This window comes from Podarcis bocagei (assembly GCF_964188305.1).
Source record: "Podarcis bocagei genome assembly, chromosome: Z".
Classification (NCBI taxonomy): Eukaryota; Metazoa; Chordata; class Lepidosauria; order Squamata; family Lacertidae; genus Podarcis; species Podarcis bocagei.
In genome coordinates, this window is record NC_138140.1 from 10,887,554 (window position 1) to 10,911,762 (window position 24,209).

A 24,209-nucleotide genomic window follows, 5' to 3' on the forward strand; every position below is an offset into this window, starting at 1 on the left:
CAGAAAAGTCAGGAGGAAATGAGGGGCGGGGAGGAGGCTCACTAAGGGTACATTCCTGGCAGCAAACACATTAAGCCTAATGATGATTATTAGGTTCCTAAGCAATTCATTCCGAGCCAGTTCCACAAAGTCATTGCAGGATAAGTGGCAGGTGGCTGCCTGGAACAAAACCGAAACCTTCCATGCTGGCCTTCATTCCAAATGGTCTGCTTTGACAGAGGCCATGGCAGAGACTGCCTCACTGCATGGAGGAGTTCCGGACCAAGCTAGATGACATGTTAGCTATATATCTGAGCCCTTAAGTGCAAGGTACTATCCATCTTGCAGATGGATTGCTGAGAGTCACAGCAGCAAGGGAACTGGTGGCAGAGAACCAGAAGGGACATAAATACTCAGTGTCAGAGCACTTGCTCTGCATGCAGAAGTTCCTGACTCCATTCCCTGGCATCTCCAGTTAGGGCTAGGAAAGACTCCCTCTCTGAATGTCTCCTGTAGGAAACCGTGGAGATTGTTGATAATACTGAACTAGATAGACCAATGGTCTAACTCAGAAGAAGTTTCCTATGTTCCTATTTAATTCATCCCTTTGAGAACTAGAATATTACTTTATATTTAAGGGGAAGTGCCGCAATCTGGCAGCAGAGCACCTGCTTCGCATGAAGAGCATCCTGTGTTTAATTCCCGATGGCACCTCCAAGTAGGACTGGGAATGTCTCTTGCCTGAAATTCGAGACCATGGAAGAGGGGCAGCGGGTGTGAGAAAGCCATGGGGTGGGGGTGGGGTGGGGAGAGAAACTTGACTAGCCTATTTATATCCAGTATTTAGTAGGGGGAAGAGAAGAAAGAGGTCAAGGAAAGGGAATACTCACTTCCTGTGGCGGTATATCAAATGATATGGTCCTCATGTCCACTTTGATAAAGCTGTCTGTGCAGGGCAATACGAAAAACAGACCTGTTGGAAAACAAAAGTGCAATTGTTAGACACAACAACTCTAGGGCATTAACTGCTCTGCATATGCAAGGAAGAGGTTGGAAGGTATATTGAAGTGCATGGGACAAAGTCAATTCAGCAACATTGCACCAGGCACCAGTCTTGGTGCAAATGCATGAAGCTGCATTGGGGCTGGAGCACTGATGGTGCCCTCCCCCAGGCCAGAGACCCAGGGGAGGGCACCACCAGTGCGCCAGCTCCAATGCAGCTGACCAGCCACATGGAAATTCAGCCACATGTGGGACCATGTATGCAAAACACAGCACTGTACACCAAGGAGGTGGAGTGGCCTGACACAATTGCTCCTTCATGCCACCAATATGAGGCTTCCCCTAGGCAGCAGTTAGCCTTACTAAACAGCTTAATGTTGTTAAATTGTGTGACTTCTCCTGGGGTGCTACGTCGCTTGGTGGCTGACTGCAGCTGGGGTCCTCTCTACTGCTGTACCTCTGGAGTTCCCAGCAGCTAAACAGAGGTATTGCTTGCTTAGGGTGGTAAATTCTTATCCCTTATCAGCATGCTGTCCAATAAATCTTAAGACTTCTTCACCACTTGTGTCTTGTCTTGCTTCCAAATCCCACAGAAAGAACCCCCTTGCCTTTGGCAAGACAGACCATAACAGCAAATACTCACCTGGCCCCTTTGCACCTCCTTTTAGGATACGTCCAAGCCGAAATATGATGGCTCGCTCGTATTCCTTGACAATCTGCAATAAGGGGGGAAAGTCAGTTGGGGGGGGTTGCAGTTTTGTTCCCTTTCATTCTGCACATTTCAGGCTATCCTTGATGCTATTTGGGCCACATTTGTAATTAGCTCATTTCAGATAAGAGAAGTCTTTTTAAGGGGGCAAAACAAGGCATAAGATTCTGCAACTACGTAGAGAGACTACAACTTCATGCTCTTCCTATCAAGCTGAAGGAGGACCCTGATCTTTTTCATATAAAAATTGTGCTTCATGAGAAGTTTCTTGACAAAGAGGCTTGTGGCACTTTAAAGATTTAACACATTTCTTTATTGCATGAGCTCTTCGGGACTACAGACACCTTCATCAGATGCATGAAGTCTTGTAGTGAGTTGCAGGTGAATATATACACATGGTTAAGGAGTCAGGGGATCAGAAATGTAAACAGTGAAGTGAGAAGGAAATGAAAAATACAGTTAAGTATAATTATGATAATTACATTATGCAAAAAAAACCCTAATTGTTGACAACACAGGCAGCCTGGCATTGGCAAATCAATTAATACATGCTGTGGGGTGTTGGGTTTTTTTAAACACTTTTGTCCAGATTCAGTTCACTAGTGAACCTCTTGATTAATTGTAACCTGGTGGCCTCTTGATGCAGTCTCCCTCTGAAGTTCTCTTCTGCAAGAATAGCCATTTAAGGAGTGGACTCCCCCAGAAGGTAGTGAAATCTGCCTTCATTGGAGCTTTTTAAACAAAAGTTGAATGGCCATCTGTCAGGAATTCTTTAGCTGCGATTCCTGCAGTGCAGGGGCCAGACATGACCCTTTGGGTCGCTTCCAGCTCTAAGGTCAGCTACAACGTACAGTCGCTGATCTGTTTAGAGTGGGGAAGGAATCCTAGGTCACAACTGCTTTCCAACCAACTATTTCTTACCTTTATGCACATCCAGATGGATAATGGGAAAGTGATGGTAACCAAAAAGAATGAGACCATAACCAGGATCCACCCACAGACTCCAATGCTTCCTTCAGAGCCCTCTGGAAGAAAAGTGAGAAAAAAAGTGCACATGCATTAAATGGGCTTCTATTGCTTCTGTGTAGGGAAGAGGGAGAAATTCAGTTATGTTTGCATTTTAACCTAATTTGCACTTCTGGAACAAATACATGAGCTGCATCCCTTCAAAGTTTTATTTTATTTAAAGATTTCTTACCACATTTAACAAAATGTATCAAAGTGATGCACAAACTGTCAAGCAATAAAACTTTGAAAAGACACATCATAAGGTAAAAGGTAAAGGGACCCCTGAGCATTAGGTCCAGTCGTGGCCGACTCTGGGGTTGCGGTGCTCATCTCGCTTTATTGGCCAAGGGAGCCAGCGTACAGCTTCCGGGTCATGTGGCCAGCATGACTAAGCCGCTTCTGACGAACCAAAGCAGCACACGGAAACGCCGTTTAGCTTCGTGCTGGAGTGGTATCTATTTATCTACTTGAACTTTGGTGTGCTTTCAAACTGCTAGGTTGGCAGGAGCAGGGACCGAGCAACGGGAGCGGGGATTTGAATCGCCAACCTTCTGATCGGCAAGTCCTAGGCTCTGTGGTTTAACCCACAGTGCCACCCGCGTCCCAGACACATCATAAGCAGCCAATAATCAGTAACAAAACTGATCATTGCATCTAGAACAAGAATGTATCTGACTACTGACAGGGACACAACACTGAAGGTGAATCTCTAAGAAGAAACTGTTCCATAATGCCATACTGTAGGTGCCACCACAGAGAAAGCCCTTTTCCTGCCTGATACCAGATGAATCAATTCAAAGTGCATTGTTCTCCATTGTCAGTCCTAGCCCTTGCCAAGTCAGAAGTGGTAAAGCATGAGGGGATTTGTACAAGGAGCATGACCAGTGATCTCCCTTATTGCTCAGGCAGACATGGCATCTTTATAGGATGCAGGAAGTCAAGTTTGGCTACAGCTCACACCTGCTCTGTGCCAAGGCCCAACCAGAGGTAAATGCAGTCTAGCCAGAAATTCACACTTATTCAATTTTTGCAATGCAATTCTCTAACCACTGTTCATAAAAAGTGCATCAGGGCACACATTCATAAAAATGAAAACTGCTTGCAAAAAAAAGAAAAGAAAACTGCATGCGGGGAAAAAAGTGTACCTTAGTCAAAACTGCACACACACACAAATTGGTTTCTTATGACAGATTTGCACAAAATTGCTGGCAAATTTTCATGAGGATTTTTCTTTTTAAAAACATGCAATTTATTGCAAAAATGTAGAGAAATGAATTTAAAGTTCGAAACTTGAGAAACCGCGAGAAGCAAAATTGATGGTTCCAGTCATCCCTGCATATGTTAATCCCTCTTCCCGAAAGGAACTCTGGAAATTGTAGCCCTGTAAATGAAGGAGTCTTCCAGCAACTCCCAGCACCCTGAACAAACTACAGGATTACTTGGGGGGAAACACGACTGTGTAAAGGGGTGTGATAGTGCAGATAGAGTCTATCACCATCATAATCGCCCCTCCCAGAGAATTTCGGCGACTGCCCAAAATATGAAATGCTGCATCTAAAAAAGGAACATGAGATCATATTCAGGAATGTGACACAGAGTTCACACGGAGATTTTTCCTGGCCTTGGATTCAGTTACAGGAAAAGGGAATAAAGTATGTAGCAAGGCGTATTTGTCTTCTACTGCAACAGCAGCTCAACTAGATCAAGCATTCGATCCGGCATTGCACAGAAAAGTAATTTTCTCCCATATTTTCTCTGGGAGTTCTGTGGAGATGGGGAAGAATATTTATTTGATCTTATTCCCAAGGCTTCTGCAGACCAAATGCTTAACCAGGGGTTGTTTCCCTTTAACCATGGTTAACCTATTCCACATGAATACCTAAGCCAGGTGTAGGGAACCCTTTTTGTCCAGCCTCCCACCCCAAAAAGACACAAGTGGAGGCTCTTACTTGAAAGTAAAAGTAAGGCAAGTAAAAGTGCAAGCTCAGGGTTCAGGAGTCACGGGTTCAGGAGCAAGGGCAAGAAATTCAGAACTGCAGGTGTCCCTGCAATAAGTTCCCAGTACTTGGCCTGCCCACCAAGCTCTTAAAGACAAGACAGGGCAGTCTTATTCTCGAGACTCTCTCACTTTGTAAGAATTATGGTACTACAAGTGCATGTGCTTTTGGGGTGGGGTTGTCTGTTCCCACAACAAGGGCGGCATCTCGTTCTAGATAATGAGACTGCACACTTTTGTCACACCTTGGTTATCAAAGCCTCCCCAGCCTTCATTGAGTCTCTCTGCTCCACAGGAAGGGGGCGGGGAAGGCACAGCAGTTCCCCTCCCCTTTCAAAGAGTCTGGTCGGGGCAGATCAAACCAGATCCCCCACCATTCAGCCACCACACTCATTTCTTCCTCCTTCTCAATCCAAGCCTGCCAGTCCAAGCTCAATGTTGCTGCAGGGCTCAATACACCCCTGGTCTTCCAGATGTTGCTGGACCATAGCTCCCATCGGCCTAGGACCCTCGTATCTACAGGACCGCCTCTCCTGGTATGCCCCGCGGAGGACCTTAAGGTCCACAAATGACATTTAGGAGGTCCCAGGTTACAAAGTGGTTAGATTGGTCTCAACTAGGGCCAGGGCCTTTTCGGTACTGGCCCCGACTTGGTAGAATGCTCTGTCACAAGAGACCAGGGCCCTGTGGGACTTGACATCTTTCCGCAGGGCCTGCAAGACAGCGATGTTCTGCCTGGCCTTTGGTTTGGACTTGGTCTGACCCCTATTTTTCCCTCCCCTTATGGTTTTGATCTATGGGCTACTTTTAAAATGAGGCTGCATTTTAATTTGCATTTTAACCTGTATTTTAACCCCCCCCCCCCCATTATGTTCTTACTGTAATTTTACTGGTGTTAGCCGCCCTGAGCCCGGCTCTGGCCAGGGAGGGTGGGGTATAAATAAAATTTATTATTATTATTATTATTATTATTAGCCTTAAGACCTGGTCATGCTGGTTGGAACTGAAGGGTCACAGGTTCCCCAACTCTGAACCATGATTGAGTATGAGCCACAAACAATGATGCAAAAATGTAAGTTTGGTGGGTATGTAAACAATAAGAGCCTTCAACTGAATCCATACATAGACACACCCTATCAAACATTTCACTTCAATTTCTTCTGGCAAACTGTGTTTGGTGGGCATTATATATATGTAAAATTAACATACCACACATTATTTTTTATTATTATTATTATTATTATTATTATTATTATTATTACTGCCAAGTAAACTCAAATGGATAAAGGGCAAGGTTCAAATGAGATTCCAGGGGCAACTGCAGCCCACCAGGGATCACTGATCTCTTCCCATGCTACACCCACTCTCCCACAACCCTCCCTGATTCTGCTTTTCAGTTTCCCCAAGTGCTTTTGCCAAGCTGGTGTGCATCTATGAACTACAAGAATGCCTGTTGCTCGCCTAGATTTAGCTCTCTCTCCCTGATTTTTGTTTAAGATCTTTTATTAAGATTTTCCCATAAAACAGTAAAATTACAACTACAGAAGATACAACTTGAATAAGTAAAACCAGAAGAAAGAAAAGATACAAAAGCCAAAGATACAAAAGAAACATTTCTGATTTTCCATCTGCTGGTTATATAAAGAAAGAAAATATGACTACTCAGTCCATGACAACATCCATCTTCACCACTTTCTGTCTTTTAAGTCAAGGTGTCAAATCACTGAATAAAGAAAGTACATTCTACCAAGTGCCCCCCCAAGATTTCTTAGGACACCCCCCATTCCCCCTCACAGAACTATAATTTCCAGAATTCCCTGCAAAGAGGGGGTGGTTGTTAAACTACTCTGGTTGTTAAACTACTCTGCTCTGGATCCATTCCAGTCCGGCTTCCGCGCTGGTCATGGGACCGAGACGGCTCTGGTCGCCCTAACAGATGATCTCCACAGGCAGCTGGATCGAGGCGGGTCGGGGCTGCTGATTCTTCTAGATCTGTCAGCAGCCTTTGACATGGTCGATCACGAACTCCTGGACCGCCGCCTTGCCGACGTGGGGATCCAGGGCACAGTCCTTCAATGGCTGCGCTCGTTTCTCTCTGGTCGGGGACAGAGGGTGGCGCTTGGGGGGGAATTGTCATCACGCCACTCCTTGGTGTGTGGAGTGCCTCAGGGTGCAATTCTCTCCCTGATGCTTTTTACCATCTTTATGCGCCCCCTCGCCCAGCTTGTCCGGAGTTTTGGGCTGGGTTGCCATCAGTATGCTGATGACACCCAACTCTATCTGTTGATGGATGGCCATCCTGACTCGGCCCCAGACACACTGACCAGATGTCTGGAAGCTGTGGCTGGATGGTTACGTGGGAGCCGGTTGAAGTTAAATCCTTCGAAGACAGAGGTCCTCTGGCTAGGGCGTGACGATATGGGATCGAGGGGGCAACTCCCATCTCTTGCGGGGGTGCAATTAGTGCCAGCACCGGCCGTTAAGAGTTTGGGTGTAATCTTCGATACCTCCCTCTCTATGGAGGCGCAGATTACAGCTATAACAAAGGCGGCATTTTTTCATCTCCGCCAAGCTAAGCAGTTGGCCCCTTATCTCTCTCGTCCTGACCTAGCCACTGTGATCCATGCGACGGTCACCTCCAGACTGGATTATTGTAACTCGCTCTACGTGGGGCTGCCCTTGAGACTGACCCAGAAACTCCAGCGGGTGCAGAATGCCGCGGCGAGACTCCTTATGGGGTCTTCGTTGCGAGATCACATTCATCCGGTATTATACCAGCTGCACTGGCTCCCGGTGGAGTACAGGATCAGGTTTAAGGTGCTGGTTTTAACCTTTAAAGCCCTATACGGCCTAGGACCCTCGTACCTACGGGACCGCCTCTCCTGGTATGCCCCACAGAGAAACCTACGGTCTGCAAATAATAACATCCTCAAGGTCCCAGGCCTCAGAGAGGTTAGGCTGGCCTCAACTAGAGCCAGGGCCTTCTCGGCTGCGGCTCCAATCTGGTGGAACGCTCTGTCATAAGAGACTAGGGCCCTGCGGGACCTGACATCTTTCCGCAGGGCCTGCAAGACAGAGTTGTTCCGCCAGGCCTTTGGTCAGGGCGCAGCCTGACTCCCTCCTCTGGCAACCTGCACAGAATTTTGCTTAATTGGTTGCCATCAATCTGATTTAATTAATTTTTATAATGAAATATTTTTAGATTATGTGACTGTTTATTGTGTGATTATTTGATTGTTGTTAGCCGCCCTGAGCCCGGCTTCGGCTGGGGAGGGCGGGATATAAATAAAATTTATTATTATTATTATTATTATTATTATTATTATTATTATTATTATTATTATCTGTAGCTCTTTTAGGGGGAACAGAGGTCTCCTTAGAACTCTTAACAAACTACAGCTCCCAGAATTCTTTGGGGGAAGCCATGATTGTTTAAATTGGCATAACACTGACATAATACTATGCAGATGGGCCCAATACACTTTTCAGTTTAGTTATGTTTTAAGTACTGCACAAGTGCAATGCTTAAGTGTCCACAGAATCTTTGCAAAAGAAGAGGTGGACAGGAAGGAAACCAGAACAAATTGGTTGCACCCCTTGACTTCCTAGCAACCCTCACCAGGCACTAGCTCACACTTCTCTTTTTCTTTACAAAGGATGTCATAAAACAAAGGAGAAGAAGTGTTTTCAGTTCTGCAGGCTGGATTGCAAAATTCCAATGCCAGGAATGAGAAAATGAACTCAGATTGCATTGAGGGAGTCTTTCCTTTCCACTGGACTTTTGCAAGAGGAAGCAACAAACTGCAAGGTATCATTTTTGCAACATCAAACTCTGCCTCCTTCTCCACTTCTCTTCTGTTTGCATTCTCTGCTCATGCTGCAGACAGCATTCTGGAAAAACGGGCACCAGCAGCACCCATAAATCTTGGGGCTTCCCCTTCCCCCAAACAGAGCCAGAAACAGATGGGTGGTATGGCTTAGGGCAGGCATCTCCAACTTTCGGTCCTCCAGATGTTTTGGACCACAGTTCCTATAATCCATGAGCACTGGTCCTGGTAGCTAGGAATCATGGGAGTTGTAGGCCAAAACATCTGGAGGGCCACAGGTTGGGGGTGCCTGGCTTAGGGCATGGGTCGGCAAACTAAGGCCCACAAGCCGGATCAGGCCCAATTGCCTTCTAGATCCTGTCCGGGAATCGCTATGTGGATCGCCAGCGTGTGGATCGCCAGTGTGCACGTTCTTTCCCTCCCCATCCCTCCCTCACACAGCACCGCTTTTCTCCTCAGAGATGGAGCCATCTTGTCCCACGCCGGGTGCCATCGACAGCGGGAGTCGGCTTGCCTGCCTCAGCAGGGCGGCATTGTGAAGGGGGCGTATGATGCTGGCAGCTGCTGCACTTTCTTCCTGCTCCTCCTCCCTCTCCCTCAGTCCACCCTTCCTTCCTTCCTTCCTTCCTTCCTTCCTTCCTTCCTTCCTTCCTTCTCCGCTCTGCTTTTCCATGCCACTTCCTCGCACACTTTCTTTGTTGCTGCCTGCCTGCCTCCCTCCTTCCTTCATTCCTCCCATGGCATTCAGGTGGGTTGTTGCAGTGGCCACAGACGCCACTTGTGGGTTGGCGGTCAGCTCTGTCTTCTTCTTCACGGTTCCCCTCAGGAAGCAGCAGCACCAGCAGGTGGTGGGTAAAAGCTCCGTCGATGCCCTGATTCCCCTACCTCTGCCAGCGGCTCCTCCGCCGGGGCTGCTGATTCCATCTTCACCAGCCAACACAGCCTCCTACCCCTCCACGGCACCTGGCTGGCTTGAGAAGCCCAACTGCAATTATTGGGACAACAACTGGGACAGGTACAGCAAAGCATCTTCAGGCCTCTTTGCAGGCAGGCGAAAATTGTTCATATCCCCCCCCCAAAAATAGTCTGGCCCCCCACAAGGTCTGCAGGACAGTGGACCGGCCCCCTGCTGAAAAAGTTTGCTGACCCCTGGCTTAGGGGGAGGCAGGCATTGCTTAGGGCGGTCCATGAGTAGGCAAAAGACAACATCTGTGCCTGCAGATAAAGTCTGCAGGTGGTCACCCTGACCTTGACCCATTCCACTTGCTGATGTTTGGGAAAGGGCCGTAGCTCATCAGCCCTAGAGCACCAGCATTGTATGCAAAAGTTCTCAGGTTCTGCATCTCCTGGTAGGGTTGGGAGGGAATCCTGCCTGAAATACTGCTGCCATTCAGCACTGAGCTCAGTGGCTTAAAAATCTGATGGCTGGTGGTCCTATGACTGTAAGCATCAAGATTCTAGGAGGTGTAGCCTTTTATACTTAGCAGAATCAACCTTAGCCCCCTAATATTGACTGAGGATTAGGCTGGGGCAAAGGAGGCTGCTTCCCCTCCCCCTCAGCCTACCCCCTCCCTATTGGGACACCCAAAGAGTACCAATGAGACTTGAATCCCAAGATGCTGCCTTTGAGCAAAACATCCAAAGCAACCTGGTAGGATTGTTCTTGGATGTTCTCTAGAGCATTGTCATTGCTCTTGAGACTTTCATGTAAGATTGTTAATGTGATGGGTATAAACTCATTTTTAATAGATTCGCCTTCTAGAACAGGGGTCAGCAATTTTTTTCAGCCCGGGGCCGGTCCACTGTGCCTCAGACCTTATGGGGGGGGGGCGGACTATATTTTTTTTGGAGGGGGGAAATGAATGAATTCCTATGCCCCACCAATAACTCAGAGATGCATTTTAAATAAAAGCACACATTCTACTCATGTAAAAACACGCCGATTCCCGGACCGTCCATGGGCCGGATTTAGGTGATTGGGCTGGATCCAGCCCCCAGGCCTTGGTTTGCCTACCCATGTCCTAGAAGCTTGATGCTTAGTGAGAATTACATTCTACCTGTAAGAATGCTTTTGTCTTCTTTGTATCTGGTAAATCTTGTACCCAAAGTTTTCCCAACCCCATGTGACCTGTTCATACTAGAAGAACTGGAGAGTCCAACTTAACACTCAATAACTGGGCATCCTGATTATAACTGGTAATATTTGGAGCCAAGTACTTGAAATGGGACAGTCTTTTATTTTTTACATGTGTGCAAAATATACATAGATGTGTGGTTCTCGAACCACATAGCTACAGGCAGATAACAACACGAAATCTTGCTACTTCACAATTGTTCCTAGCACATGATCTGCATTTACAAGAAATTCTTAGTGTCTCATCAAGTTTTTCTTCTTAAGATTGTCAAAAGCTATGGTTGTGACCAGGAACTTGGATCAAAAGCCATTGAACTTGCAAAGGGCTGGATACTGCTGAAAGGCTATCAGGCTCCAGTTCCTTTATGCTGCATATGAACTTCCTATTAAAAGAATATTTAAGGTTCACATATATTTAAAGGAATTAACTCTAAGTGAATCTCCTTCTTGGCTCAGATGATAAACCATGGTATTACACAAATAATTAATGTGAGCATCAATACAGTGGGAGTAAATGGTTTGTGACAGCTGTAATAACTAGTGATGTCCAGTACTGAAAACATCTGAGTAGCTAACAGTTTCACTTTACCATAAGTGATATTTACTATTCACAGTTTGCAAAAATCCCCTCAGCTTAGATTTTGAATTAGCTGACAAGCTCATGTATTGACAGGTTTTGTAGAGTTGGAAAAGGTTCAGAAAAGGGCAATGAAATTATCAAGGGGCTGGAGCAACTTCTCCTATGAGGAAAGATTGCAGCATTTGGGACTTTTTAGTTTAGAGAAAAAGTGTGTAAGAAGTGACACAATATAAGTTTATAAAATTATGTGAGACGTGGAGAGAAATGTCTGTCATAGCTCTATAACTTGTGGACACCCAATGAGAAGCACAATGCTGAAAGATTCAGGACATATAAAAGAAAGCTATTATTCAGGCAGTACATAGTTAAACTATGGAACTCATTCCCACATGAGGCAGTGATGGCCATCTACTTGGGTGGCTTTAAAAGAGGACTGAATGAATTCATTGAGATAAACTCTATCAACAGCTGTTATAGCACCATTGTCAGAGGAAGACTCTCCAAACTGAAATTTAATTGTACCCAAGGCACATTATCAATCCATCTTTCACCTTGTTTATTAAAATAAAGTTCCTGGAAAAAATAGTTAATAACTGTTTTGCTTTTTAACCCATCGGGTAGCCAGTCACCAAGATAGAAGGTAACAGCAACATTCTAGTAGGGTAAACAAACGAGTCCCTGGATGTATGTAAAGGTTGGCATTGGTTCTAGAATTTCTCCAGGGGATTAATTTCATCTTAAGTATACATAGCTTTGAGCTTTGCTTCTGTAAAGAGTCAATACAAATTTCAGTTGTAGAAGGAGCCAAGGGAGATTTCGCAAAGCGAAGACAGATTACGGGCTGCTGAATACGTTTATCATATGAAAGTTTGACCACAATCTGAGCATTACTGAGCTGAAATCAAGTTTCTAGTCCATAAAATGGTAGCCCCCTCCACACAAAATCCCTTCCAGAAACTTAAAAAATCAGGCCTCGGGGAGAGTGAAATTCCAAGCTTCGCACCCCAACTAAGTCCATGAACCTCAACTCTTGCTACAGGGCTTATCCGTTTTCAAGTAGCACACCCCCGGGTCATTCTGAAGATTCAAACTCCTGCAAAAGACCCTGAACCCTCCTGCAATGGGAGACCAAGGAGTACCTTCACCGCAGGCGTGCACTCATCCACACCCACCCAAATAAACTCCCTCCAGAGGAAAGCAGATTACATTTGTACATTATCTGAGGCTCTCGGCGTTTCCTGTGTTTCACCACAGAAAGCAAGACTACGACCGTCAGACGCCGTAGCTTAGACCGAGCCTTCCCTAAACGGAAATCGCACGCTCATGCACGCCCCTTTCGCCCCTATCTCAAAACCTCCAGATTTTTTTAAGTACTCATTTTAGGGTGCGATTATCGGAAGCTGACACAGGCACACTCTGTGCATGCTCGGAAGCAACAGGTGTGTAGCCAACCAGGTTTTACTTAGTGTAAATCCAGTTATATTAATGGACCCAAGTTCGTCCCGTCTGTACATTTCAGTCGGTCTGACTACTCTGAGTAGAACCAGGCTGTCTGCCTTTCCTTCCCCCAGCTCTGCTCGTACCCCCAGCCTCGACCAAAAAAGAAAGGAAGAAGGATGGGGCTGCTCCAACTTTGCAAGCCTCCGCTCGTCTCACCTCCGATCTTGACGGTCTCCCGCTTGCCGCGAGTGCCTTTCTCCGCGTCCTCCATGACTCCCACCGACGCAGCCAGCTTCCCAAACGAGGCGGCTACCCGTTTCAACAGAAGGTATCTGGGGTCCGCGGCGCTCCAGCTGCCGCGTTTGATTCGAGTGGGCGGCCTCGCTTCTTCTCCGCCCCGCACATCATCAAGACCCGCCCCCTCCTCTTGCACAATGCTTTACAGTAAGAGGCAGGCTGCAGTTTTGTGTCCGCGCTCGCCAGAGAATTCCACAACTGGCTTTCCTTCTGAGTAGACCAGAGACAGGGGGATCGGCGGCCCTCCAGATGTTGTTGGACGCCAGCTCCCATCAGCCCCAGCCATCATAGCCAACGATCAGGGATGATGGGAGCTGTAGTCCAATAAAGTATATCTTTATACAGTACAGTACCTGGAAAGTCACATCTTTCTCCTCATCCCTGGAGCAGACACGTCGCAGCAGCGGGGGAAAAACACTCAAAACCAAAAATCTTACTGGCTAGCTAATTCATGCAGGACACTCTTTCAGTCGATCCAAACTGGTGATGTTCTTTGAGTTCTTAAAAATTGTTTCATTTTACTGATCGGTTGACTAAATACTGCAGATCAGTCTCCGCAGCGTCTTTGGGTTTAACAATAAATAAGGTTTAAGTTGTGGTAGGAGAGGTTGTGGAGAAATGTGGCACAATCTATGCATGTCTGAACAGAAATAGGACACAATGAGTTCCATGGGACTTGTCCCATGATCGGTATGAGTTGATTTTGTTATTCACAGGCAACACCGGGTTGGACACTGTGAAAACAGGAGGCTGGACTAGATGGGCCATTAGCCTGTTCCAGCAGTTTCTTCTTAAGTTTGTTTGTCTCTATCTTTCTCAGTGGAATCAACAACGCTAGATTCATTTTATTCAAGGCTGCTGCGTTCTGCTCCAACCTACAAGCTGTTTGAGATTCCAGGGGTTCCAGGCACTTACCTAGGGTTACATTTCCTTGGAATTGGGGGCAGCAGAGACAGTGGTGTCTTTAGGATATATGGTTTATTTACACATTTATTCAACCTGAGCCTACAACGCAGGGGTTCCCAGCATTAACACCCCTGAAGGTCTTACTTCTCCCATAGCTGCAGCCTTAGACTCAAGCAGAAATCACAGACCCTCCAAGTGACGTCTTCTCTAGGGACAGTCCCAGATTTACAGAAGCTGTCCTGGTTTCTGATCTGATCCCAGAATGTCCTGCTTTTCCGTAGGACGTCCGTATTTTGATTGGAGGAACGCTAGTGGGTATGGAGCTATGCGACCCCTGAGCCAAGGAGATAAGTAACTATGCAACCTTTAGAAGACATCTGAAGGCAGCCGTGTATAGGGAAGTTTTTATGTTTTATTATGTTTTTATACGTGTCGGAAGTCACCCAGAGTGGCTGGGGCAACCCAGTCAGATGGGTGGAGTATAAATGTGATGCTGATGGAATAGGACGTCCCTATTTTCATCAGAGAAATGTTGGAGGGTATGAAATCAAGCATATCTCTCACTCTCAGGCTTCTATCCTAGTTCTCTCCCACACTCCAGTCTGCCTTTATCTTTCTCACTACTAGCCAGATGAAGTAGTGCGCCCACACACGTGCCCCCTGGCACAAAGCAGATTCCTTTTGTATACTAAGGAACCCTGTACTTAAGGCCTTACCAATAAGTTGGCCTGGCTATTCCAACAATTGAATCCCCCATTAGATTTTAACCCTTTCTGGATCTAGCGAACCAACTCCCTCCAAACTCACAATACCGTATTTTTCCATGCATAAGACAACCCCGTGTATTAGACGACCCCTATTTTGGGGGAGGTCACCCTTCGGTTGTTGAGCTTTTAAGTTAGCCAACTTCCTTCTGAAAATTAAGCTTTTTTGGGGGGGGGGGTTGTTGAGCCCACATGCATGCCTGCTTGCCACAGCCCGCAATTCCACCCGCCTCACTCTGCGTTCACTATCCAGCCGTGTTTTGTATTTTGCATTATGCTGTCTGTTACTAACCGCTTGTTTTCTTTTTATATGTCACCTTCCTCCCCACTCCACCCTGGATCTCAAGGTGGTGTACATCATTTCCCCCTTCCTAATTTATCCTCCCAACACCCTGTGAGGTAAACTGGGCTGAGAGAGAGGGTGATTGGCCCAAGGTCAGGGATTTTCATGGCTTCCCAGGTCACAGCCCAACACGCCAACCCAACACGCCACACTTGTGGACACTCAGTCTTGTTTGGAATCATTACTCTCTTTTGTTTCATGTTGTTAATTGGTTTTGTAACCAGTTAAAAGAGGTATAAAATTATTATTAATAATAAAGAACAAGCAAAGTCTCTTTAAAAACTGATAGATTTATTATGGCATAAGCATTTGTGATCAAGCCCTATATTTGTTGTTCAAATTTTATTGGATTTTTCTTTGTTTTGAATCATGATGGTTTATGCACGTTTATTTTACTTTTTTTATAAATTTTTTATTGGTTTTACAACATTTTTTTAAACAATACAAACAAATAAAAAGACAAACGAACATGTATAATTTCATAACCTTTTTATCATAACCCTCATTTCTCGGACTCCCCCATACCTCCCCTTTCTGCATCCCAATTTCCAAAGTTATTTCAGCAACTTCTAAATAGTTTTATCAAATATGTGTCCTCTTAATTTTTTCTTCAACTTAATCTTATGTCACTGTAATCCTTTTCTTTCTCAACACCTCGACATTTTATCATTCATCAATTTTATAATAGTTCTTAAGATAGATTTTAAACTTCTTCCAATCTTCTTCCGCCGTCTCTTTCCTCTGATCACGGATTCTGCCAGTCATCTCAGCAAGTGTCATGTAGTCCATCACTTTCATCTGCCATTCTTCCAAGGTGGGTAGATCTTGTGTCTTCCAATACTTTGCGATGAGTATTCTTGCTGCTGTCGTAGCATACAGGAAAAAAGTTCGATCTTTCTTCAACACCAGTTGGCCGACCATGCCCAAGAGAAATGCTTCTGGTTTCTTAGGGAAGGTACATTTAAGTACCTTTTTCATTTCATTATATATCATTTCCCAGAAAGCCTTAATCTTTGGGCATGTCCACCAAAGGTGGTAGAAAGTACCTTCAGTTTCTTTGCATTTCCAGCATTTATTGTCAGGCACATGATAAATTTTTGCTAGCTTGACTGGGGTCATGTACCACCTGTAAATCATTTTCATAATATTTTCCTTTAAGGCATTACATGCCGTAAATTTTATCCCGGTGTTCCACAACCATTCCCAGTCAGCAAACATGATGTTATGACCAATGTCCTGTGCCCACTTAATCATAGCTGATTTAACTGTTTCATCTTGTGTATTCCATTTCAGCAGCAAATTATACATTCTTGACAAATTCTTAGTATTGGGTTCTAACAGTTCAGTTTCTAATTTTGATTTCTCCACCTGAAAGCCAATTTTCCTATCTTGTTTATACACCTCCATTATTTGATAATAATGGAGCCAATCTCGTACTTTGGGTTTCAATTTCTCATGACTCTGTAACTTCAATTTATCTCCATCTTGTTCCAAGATTTCCCAATACTTTGGCCATTCGGCCTCCATATTGAGCTTTTTCAATGCCTTAGCCTCCAAGGGTGACAACCATCTAGGGGTTTTGTTTTCCAACAGATCTTTATATCTTATCCAGACATTATACAATGCTTTTCTGACAATATGATTTTTAAAGGCCCTATGCACTTTAATTTTATCATACCATAAATATGCATGCCAACCAAATGCATTATTAAAACCTTCTAAATCCAAGATATCTGTATTCTCGAGGAGCATCCACTCTTTCAACCAGCAGAATGCTGCTGATTCATAGTACAACTTTAAGTCCGGCAGGGCAAAACCCCCTCTTTCCTTTGCATCCGTTAATATTTTAAATTTTATTCTGGGCTTTTTGCCCTGCCAGACAAATTTTGAAATGTCTTTCTGCCACCTCTTGAAACAGTCCATCTTGTCAAGAATCTGCAAAGTTTGAAACAAAAATAACATTCTAGGCAATACATTCATCTTAATAACTGCAATTCGGCCTAACATTGACAATTTCAAATTTGACCATATTTCTAGATCTTTTTTTTATTTCTGACCAACATTTTTCATAATTGTCTTTATACAAGTTCAGATTTTTAGATGTCAGATGAACCCCTAGGTATTTCACCTTCTTAACCACTGTCAAACCTGTTTCATTCTGGAATTTCTCCCTCTCCATGACTGTTAAATTTTTTTCCAACACTTTAGTCTTTTGTTTGTTCAATTTGAATCCAGCCACCTGACCAAATTCTTGAATTATCTCCAATACTCTTTTTGTACTAGTATCTGGCTCTTGTAAAGTAAGTACCAAATCATCTGCAAAGGCTCTTAACTTGTAATGTTTTACTCCGACCTGTACACCTTTAACCTGCTGGTCATCTCTAATCATATTTAGCAACACCTCCAGAACCGAGATAAAAAGTAATGGGGAAATTGGGCACCCCTGTCGTGTCCCTTTTTCTATCTTAAATTCTTCAGTTATCACATTATTTACAATCAACTTAGCTTTTTGTTCAGAATATATCGCACCCATACCATTCTCAAATCCTTGGCCTACCCCCATCCCATGAAGATTCTTTTTCATAAAACTCCAAGAAATATTGTCAAAGGCTTTCTCCGCGTCCACAAATATCAGCACTGCTTTAGTGTTTATATTGACCTCCAATAGTTCCAAAATGTCTATTATGTTCCTCACGTTATCTGATAAATGCATTTTTGGGAGAAAGCCTGCTTGGTCCTTATGAATCTTCTCCATCAACACTCTTTTCAGTCTTTTTGCCAAAATGTCTGCAAAAATTTTGTAATCCACATTAAGTAATGATATTGGGCGGTAGTTCTTAAGCTGAGTCTTTTCAGTCTCTGTCTTTGGTATGAGTGTAATATAAGCTTCTTTCCATAATTCTGGTGCCCTTTTCCCCTCTAAAATCTCGTTACAGACTTCCTTTAACGGTTGTACCAACCACTCCTTCAAAGCTTTATAGTATCTGGAAGTCAGTCCATCTGGTCCTGGAGATTTGCCTAGTTCCATGTTCTGAATGGCACCCTCTATCTCTTGTTCTGTTATTCTCTGATTTAGATCCACCTTACTTTGATAAGAGATTTTTTGTAATCCATGTTTTTTAAGGAATTCGTCTATATCCTCTTCCTTCTGCGATCCTTGTGAGTATAATTTTTTCAAATAACTCAAGAAACAGTTTCTAATCTCATTGGGTTTAGATATATTCTTTCCATCCACTTCTAGGTTTGTAACTGTATTTAGTTTCTGTCTTTTCTTCAGTTGCCAAGCCAGAAGCTTCCCACATTTATCCGCAGATTCAAATGTCTTTTGTCTCATTTGCTTTATCTTCTACTCAATCTCTTGATTCATCAATTCCATATATTGTGTCTGATATAGCTTGATCTCTCTCAAAATCTCCTGGGACTTTGGTTTTGATCTCAATTTCTTCTCTCCTTCTTTTATCTTTTCCAGGATCTTTTCCTTCTTCTCATTTTGCTTTCTCTTTTTTACTGAATTTTGTTGAATTAGGAATCCTCACATCACAGCTTTACTTGCGTCCCAGATCACTCTTTTTTCTACGTCAGTTTTTAGATTTATCTCAAAATAGTCCTTTAAGGTTTTTTGGGCCTTTCTATAGATCTCCTCGTCTCGAAACAGGGTGTCATTCATCCTCCATCTAAATTGACCAGTTGTTGTAAATTTCATTTCCATCTTCACGGCGTTATGGTCAGAGCAGGTCTTTGGGCAGATTTCTATTTTCTTGATCTTTGGAGCCAGCCCACTAGTAATCCAGATTTGGTCGATTCTGGTCCAGGTCATCATTGCTTGAGAAAAGAAAGTTCCCTCTCTTTCGAGAGGGTTCCTTGTTCTCCAAATGTCTATCAAGTCCATGTTTTCAGTCATTTCGAAGAAGGTCTTCGGAAGTCTCCCTTCCTTAGAGATTGTCTGTCTTTGTGCCTTGTCCATATTTGTAGAAACCACACCATTCATATCTCCCATGATTACTACATTATAGTCCAAATAGTCCATCAGAGTTTCATGCAGCTTCTTAAAAAATTCCGCCTTCCCTTCATTTGGTGCATAAATTCCAACTATTAACAATTTTTCTCCTTGTATTTGTATTTCAATTGCCAGGTATCTTCCTTGTTCATCTTTAAACATCATTTTTGGGGCCAATTTCTCTTTTGCATAAATCACCACTCCTCTTTTCTTAACTTTATCCGATGAGATAAATTCTTGTCCTAATCTTTTATTTATAAGTAATTTCCTGTGTACCCTGGTCACATGAGTTTCTTGTAAACAAATCAAATCCAATTGTTCTCTATTCAAAATATGAAAAACTTGGCGTCTTTTCGTGGGCATGTTCAGCCCATTACAATTCCAACTAAGGAATTGCAGGGCCATCTTGTTATTTGTCGTTTACTCCTCCTACCGCTCCAAGTTGCTGCTCTTCCTCTGATGGTGGTTTAAGTCCGAACGATAGATTCAGGATGTCTACTGGTCCTTTTACTTCTGGGATTAGGTCTACCGTTCCCTTCTGCAAATCCTCGTGGTTTTTCTCCAAAAACTTCTCTTTGTCTTGAATTGTTTTTATTTTCACCTTCTTTCCCTTGTAGTTGAAGGACAGTCCTTGTGGGAACTCCTACCTAAAAAGTATGTTGTTCCTTTTCAGCAGGTAGACCAGATCTTTGTAGAAGGTTCTCACCTCCAAAGTATATTTAGGGATGTCCTTAAAAATTTGTATATGAGAATTTTCGATTTCCAAGGCCTTTTGGTAGTGTAGTTTTAATATTTTGTCTCTTTCTTCTTTGGATCTAAAAGTAATCAGGCAATCCCTCGGAGTCTTTCTATTCTGTCTCCTGCCCAATCTGAATGCTGTTGTTATATTAAATTCTTCCTATGCACGTTTATTTTACTGTCCCTTTGTTTTGAACAACAATGGTTTAATGCATATTTGTTTCATTGGAGGTTTTAAAGCAGAGGTTGGATGGCCATCTATCAGGGATGCTAGGGTTGAGTTTCCTGCATTGGGTGTCATTGCAATTATAAGAGAACAAGGGAGGTATTCATGGTGAGTTCCAGCACCTATTTTACTAGAAAAATAGCACTGGTTTTTATATATGCAATTAAGTCACTTCAAGATGCCTTATAGGAAGCACATTATACATGAAATAAATAAAAAAGCAAACACCATGTTGGCTAACCTTGATCTAGCCTATTTTTTCTACTTTTTAAAAATAAACATATTCATCATTAGAAGAAGAAGAAGAGTTTGGATTTGATATCTCGCTTTATCACTACCCGAAGGAGTCTCAAAGCAGCTAACATTCTCTTTTCCCTTCCTCCCCCACAACAAACACTCTGTGAGGTGAGTGAGGCTGAGAGACTCCAGAGAAGTGTGACTAGCCCAAGGTCACCCAGCAGCTGCATGTGGAGGAGCGGGGAATCGAACCTGGTTCACCAGATGACAAATCTACCGCTCTTAACCACTACACCACACCGGCACTCCATATTTCTGGTAAGCTTTCCACATCTCTGTGACATTTTGATTTATTCCAGTGAAACTATTAGCCAATTTTGATCCTGCCATCAATGAATCAGTTAGGATATTTTAGCCACCAGATGTAAGGGGAAGGGCTACAGTATATGCCAGCAGCAGAGAAGCGGTTTTGCATGCAGAGGGCCACAGCTTCAATCCCTGGCAGCTTCGGCTTGGGCTGGGAGACACTCCCTGCCTGAAACCCTAGAGAGTTGCTGCCAGTCAGTGTAAACAGTGAGTTAGAAGGACCAATTATCTGACTTGATACAAGGCAGCTTCCTGTTATGTATATATAAATATAGCATTTATATTGCACCTTGTTCTCCGAGGAGCTCAAGGTTAGTGTATACGGTTCTCCCTGTCTTCATTTAATTCCCACAACAAGCCTGTGAGGTAGGTTAGTTCAAGAGCCAGTGACTAGCCCAAGGTCACTCAGGGGGCTTCATGGCTGACTGCAGAGCTGGATTTAGGGCAGTGCGAGTGGTGCAGACACACTGGGCAGCCAGCCAAGGAGGGCACAGTTTCAAAGCCTGGTAAACACTTGCTCAGCTTTGAGAAATAGGCAAGCACTTACTGGGCTTTGGGATTAGTGATAGGAGGGCTCTAGGACCCTGCCAGAGCCTGACACCTTCCTAAAGACCGGCTTAAGCTGGGAGGAGGGGTCATGTTACCAAGGCCCAGCCCTTCTGAGTAGGGATTTCAGCCCTGATCTCCCAGGTCCTCATCTAGCATGCTAACCACAACACCACACTGGCTCTCTGTTTGTTTGCTTATATTTATTTATTATTATATTAATGTCCCACCTTTCCTCCGTGGAACTCAAGGTGGCATACAGAATTCTTCACTCTCTCTTTTTATCCTCACAACAACCCTGTGAGGTAGGTTAGGCTCTGAGACAGTGAGTGGCCCAGGATCACCCAGTAAAATTTGTGGCTGAATGGGGAATTGGAACCCTGGTCTCCCAGGTCCTAGTCCAGCAATCTTAATGTGCTGTTACAGGCATGGGGAGCCTTTGGTATGCATGATGGGGCTGATGGAAGTTGTAGTTCAGCCATATCTGAAGGTCCCCACCCCTGTGCTGTTGCTCCACATTGTGTTTTACTTAATTTGCCTTTACCAAATGTAGCAAGCTGGCCCTACGGCATTAGTTGGCCCTGCTGCACATTCTACTGAATGGGGCCCAGACCTCTGTCCCAAAGTCCAACTTTTATAGCACCACTACCTGCCAGGATGGGATTGGGAAGGGAAGAGGAAAGGAGCCTCTGTTTTTGGACTTCCTTTTCCTTCATTGCTCAATTTCTTCTTAGAAAATTTCCACAACCTTTGCTGCATTGCTTGACTTCACCTCCTGGTATGAGGGACTGTCTCTTGCAAGTCAAGAGTTGGTTTCTCTAGAATTTGGAATTATGTCATGCAGACAGGAAGGCAAAGCTGTCACAAGGTGCAACATGCCTTTGCGTAGTTCTTTGTTACCGATGTTCTTCTTTACACAATGTTTTTAGTGTATATAGTGCTTTACGGAGCCTTATTGCTGCCCTTTTGCTGCCTGGGGTAAAGTAGCAAAATGATTGCTTCCCACTCCCTACCTTACCCCAAAGCAAAGTACAGAGTACACAAAAGCAGTCAAGTTATTTTGGCACTTGAGCCAGAAATTCCAACAACCGCTCCTCTTTCCTTCCTGGCGGTAAAGAGAGAATGATGATGATGATGATGATGATGATGATTTGCTGCTCTTTAATTTATTCTCGCCTTCACAAGTTTTACTTTACTTTTTTCCACAATTGGAATATAAACCAACTGACACAACTCAAAGGGAGATCATGCAAAACAGTACAGAAATGCCGTTTCTTCTTCATCCTTCTTCTCCTGTTATAATATTGCCTTCTACATTATATCTCAAGGCAAAGTAAGAAATCATAGAATCATAGAGGGACAGTGGAACATATTCCCACAAGAGATAGTGGACTCTGCTTCCTTGGAGGTTTCTAAGCAGAGGTTGGATGGCCACCTGTCATGGATGCTTTAGTTGAGGTCCCTGCATTGCAGGGGGTTGGACTAGATGACCATTGGGTCACTTCCAACTCTATCATCCTATGTTTCTATGATCTAGTCCAGCCCCTTGCAATGCATGAATCTTTTACCCCATGTAGAGCTCAGACCCACAACCCTGAGATTAAGAGTCTCATGCTGTACCAACTGAGCTATCCTAGCTGCTATGTATCACTGAAAAACACAGTAAAGTGATATTGTTGTGCCAAAATAAATAAAATAAAATAATAAAATAAGTGTCCCCAGTGTTGTGATGGTAAACTTGGTGACAGGTAATAAGAACACACCAATTCCTTATACAACAACAATAATTTGTTGCCCTTTCTGACACCCAAAATCAACTACGTGAGGCAGGCACTCACTCTGTTTAATGGGAGAGACAGTTACCATTAAACTGCATGTTACCCTAACATGAAGGGGGGACCTAATCTCTATACATTTCTAATACGTATATACAGGTGATCAGGAACATCTAAGTTATTTTAGCACCAGAGGCAGAAAGGCCCACAAGCACCTTTCCCTGCCCCCATCAGTTTCAGTCTGCTGTCTCAACTCTCCCACACATGATCACCTACCGGCATTTTTTTCCCTTACTACCTGTCTAGGGAGTGGCACTAGCTGTCCATTTCCTCCTCCTCAGTCTCCATGTTGCTCTCATAGAACTCAGTGTGGAGGAAGATGACATAATTAGAAATTGTTGGCTATGTCTGTCATTGACTTTGTTTGTGACAGTTGTTGGCTCTGGCTCCCCCTACTGTTGGCCTCCTGCCTTGAACCCTACCTGTCCTAATGGAAACAATCCACCACAGAGATGATCTCAAATTAGAAAGCTCATTCATTTGCTGCCCTTTCATGATACCCCAAAATTTCTGCTTGAGGTGGTGTTCTCAACAAGTCTAATGATAGGGCTGGCCAGAGAAGGGAGCCTTGTCCCAGAGAGTTTACAATGTATATTTTGGCAGTAGGATAACAAGGATTTTGGCAAGGGTGTGTGATTGGACCTGGCTTTTTCTTTGGTTCATTTTGATGGAACAAGGCACCAATCTTGCTTTGTGTTGCAGTGTGGTATTAGCCCCTCTGGGACCCTCACTCTGTTTGTGACACAGAATACCAGACCAGACTTTGTGACTCCAGAAACTACAAGAAGGCCAAGTATCGATAAGTCATCTGTGGTGCTGGAAAAACTCCCAAACTAGTAATTATCAGTCCCCTCAGAGAACACATTTCCTCCCAACAGACACTGGTGCCAGTCTGGGTATAATTTATGGCCTGTTGGAATCAGTAAGACAAAGCTTGTTTACTGCAAATGCAGGAATTTATACCACACACAGAGCACGTAGGCCACATGATAATTCTGAAGCCCATATAGTCGGAAAGGTACAAACTCTCAGAATATCCCTTCTCCTTCTCCTTCTCATGTAAGCAAAGCCCTCTTCTTTCTATACATGCAATGAGACCAGTGTGATTGTGTTATAGGGTTTGCAAGGTGTCAGCAACCCACCACTATACCAGCAGCAGGTTCCCTGAATCCATCAGCATGAAAGGGGAGCTTTCTATCCACTGTGTGCTCCAAGTCTAAGCATTTAGGATCACTGAAAACACAAGGAGCTCCATTTCCAAGAGCATGGTGTGCAAGCT

At 44.1% G+C, this 24,209-nt stretch overlaps 1 protein-coding gene across 2 annotated transcripts in view; it reads right to left on the reverse strand.

Moving 5' to 3' along the window:
- Positions 1-13,065, reverse strand: part of LOC308579154 (stomatin-like) — a 45,202-nt gene extending 32,137 nt beyond the window's left edge. The window contains exons 1-4 of one of the 2 annotated variants that reach the window (XM_081179952.1): positions 12,892-13,065; positions 2,612-2,715; positions 1,625-1,697; positions 870-952 (exon numbers count right to left, since the gene is read on the reverse strand). In XM_081179952.1, the coding sequence (XP_081036078.1) occupies positions 870-952; positions 1,625-1,697; positions 2,612-2,715; positions 12,892-12,946 (315 nt within the window). In that variant the 5' untranslated portion in view covers positions 12,947-13,065. The remainder of the gene's footprint in view (positions 1-869; positions 953-1,624; positions 1,698-2,611; positions 2,716-12,891) is intronic. The other variant, XM_081179951.1, reaches the window with a different exon arrangement.
- Between the last annotated feature and the right edge of the window lie 11,144 nt (positions 13,066-24,209).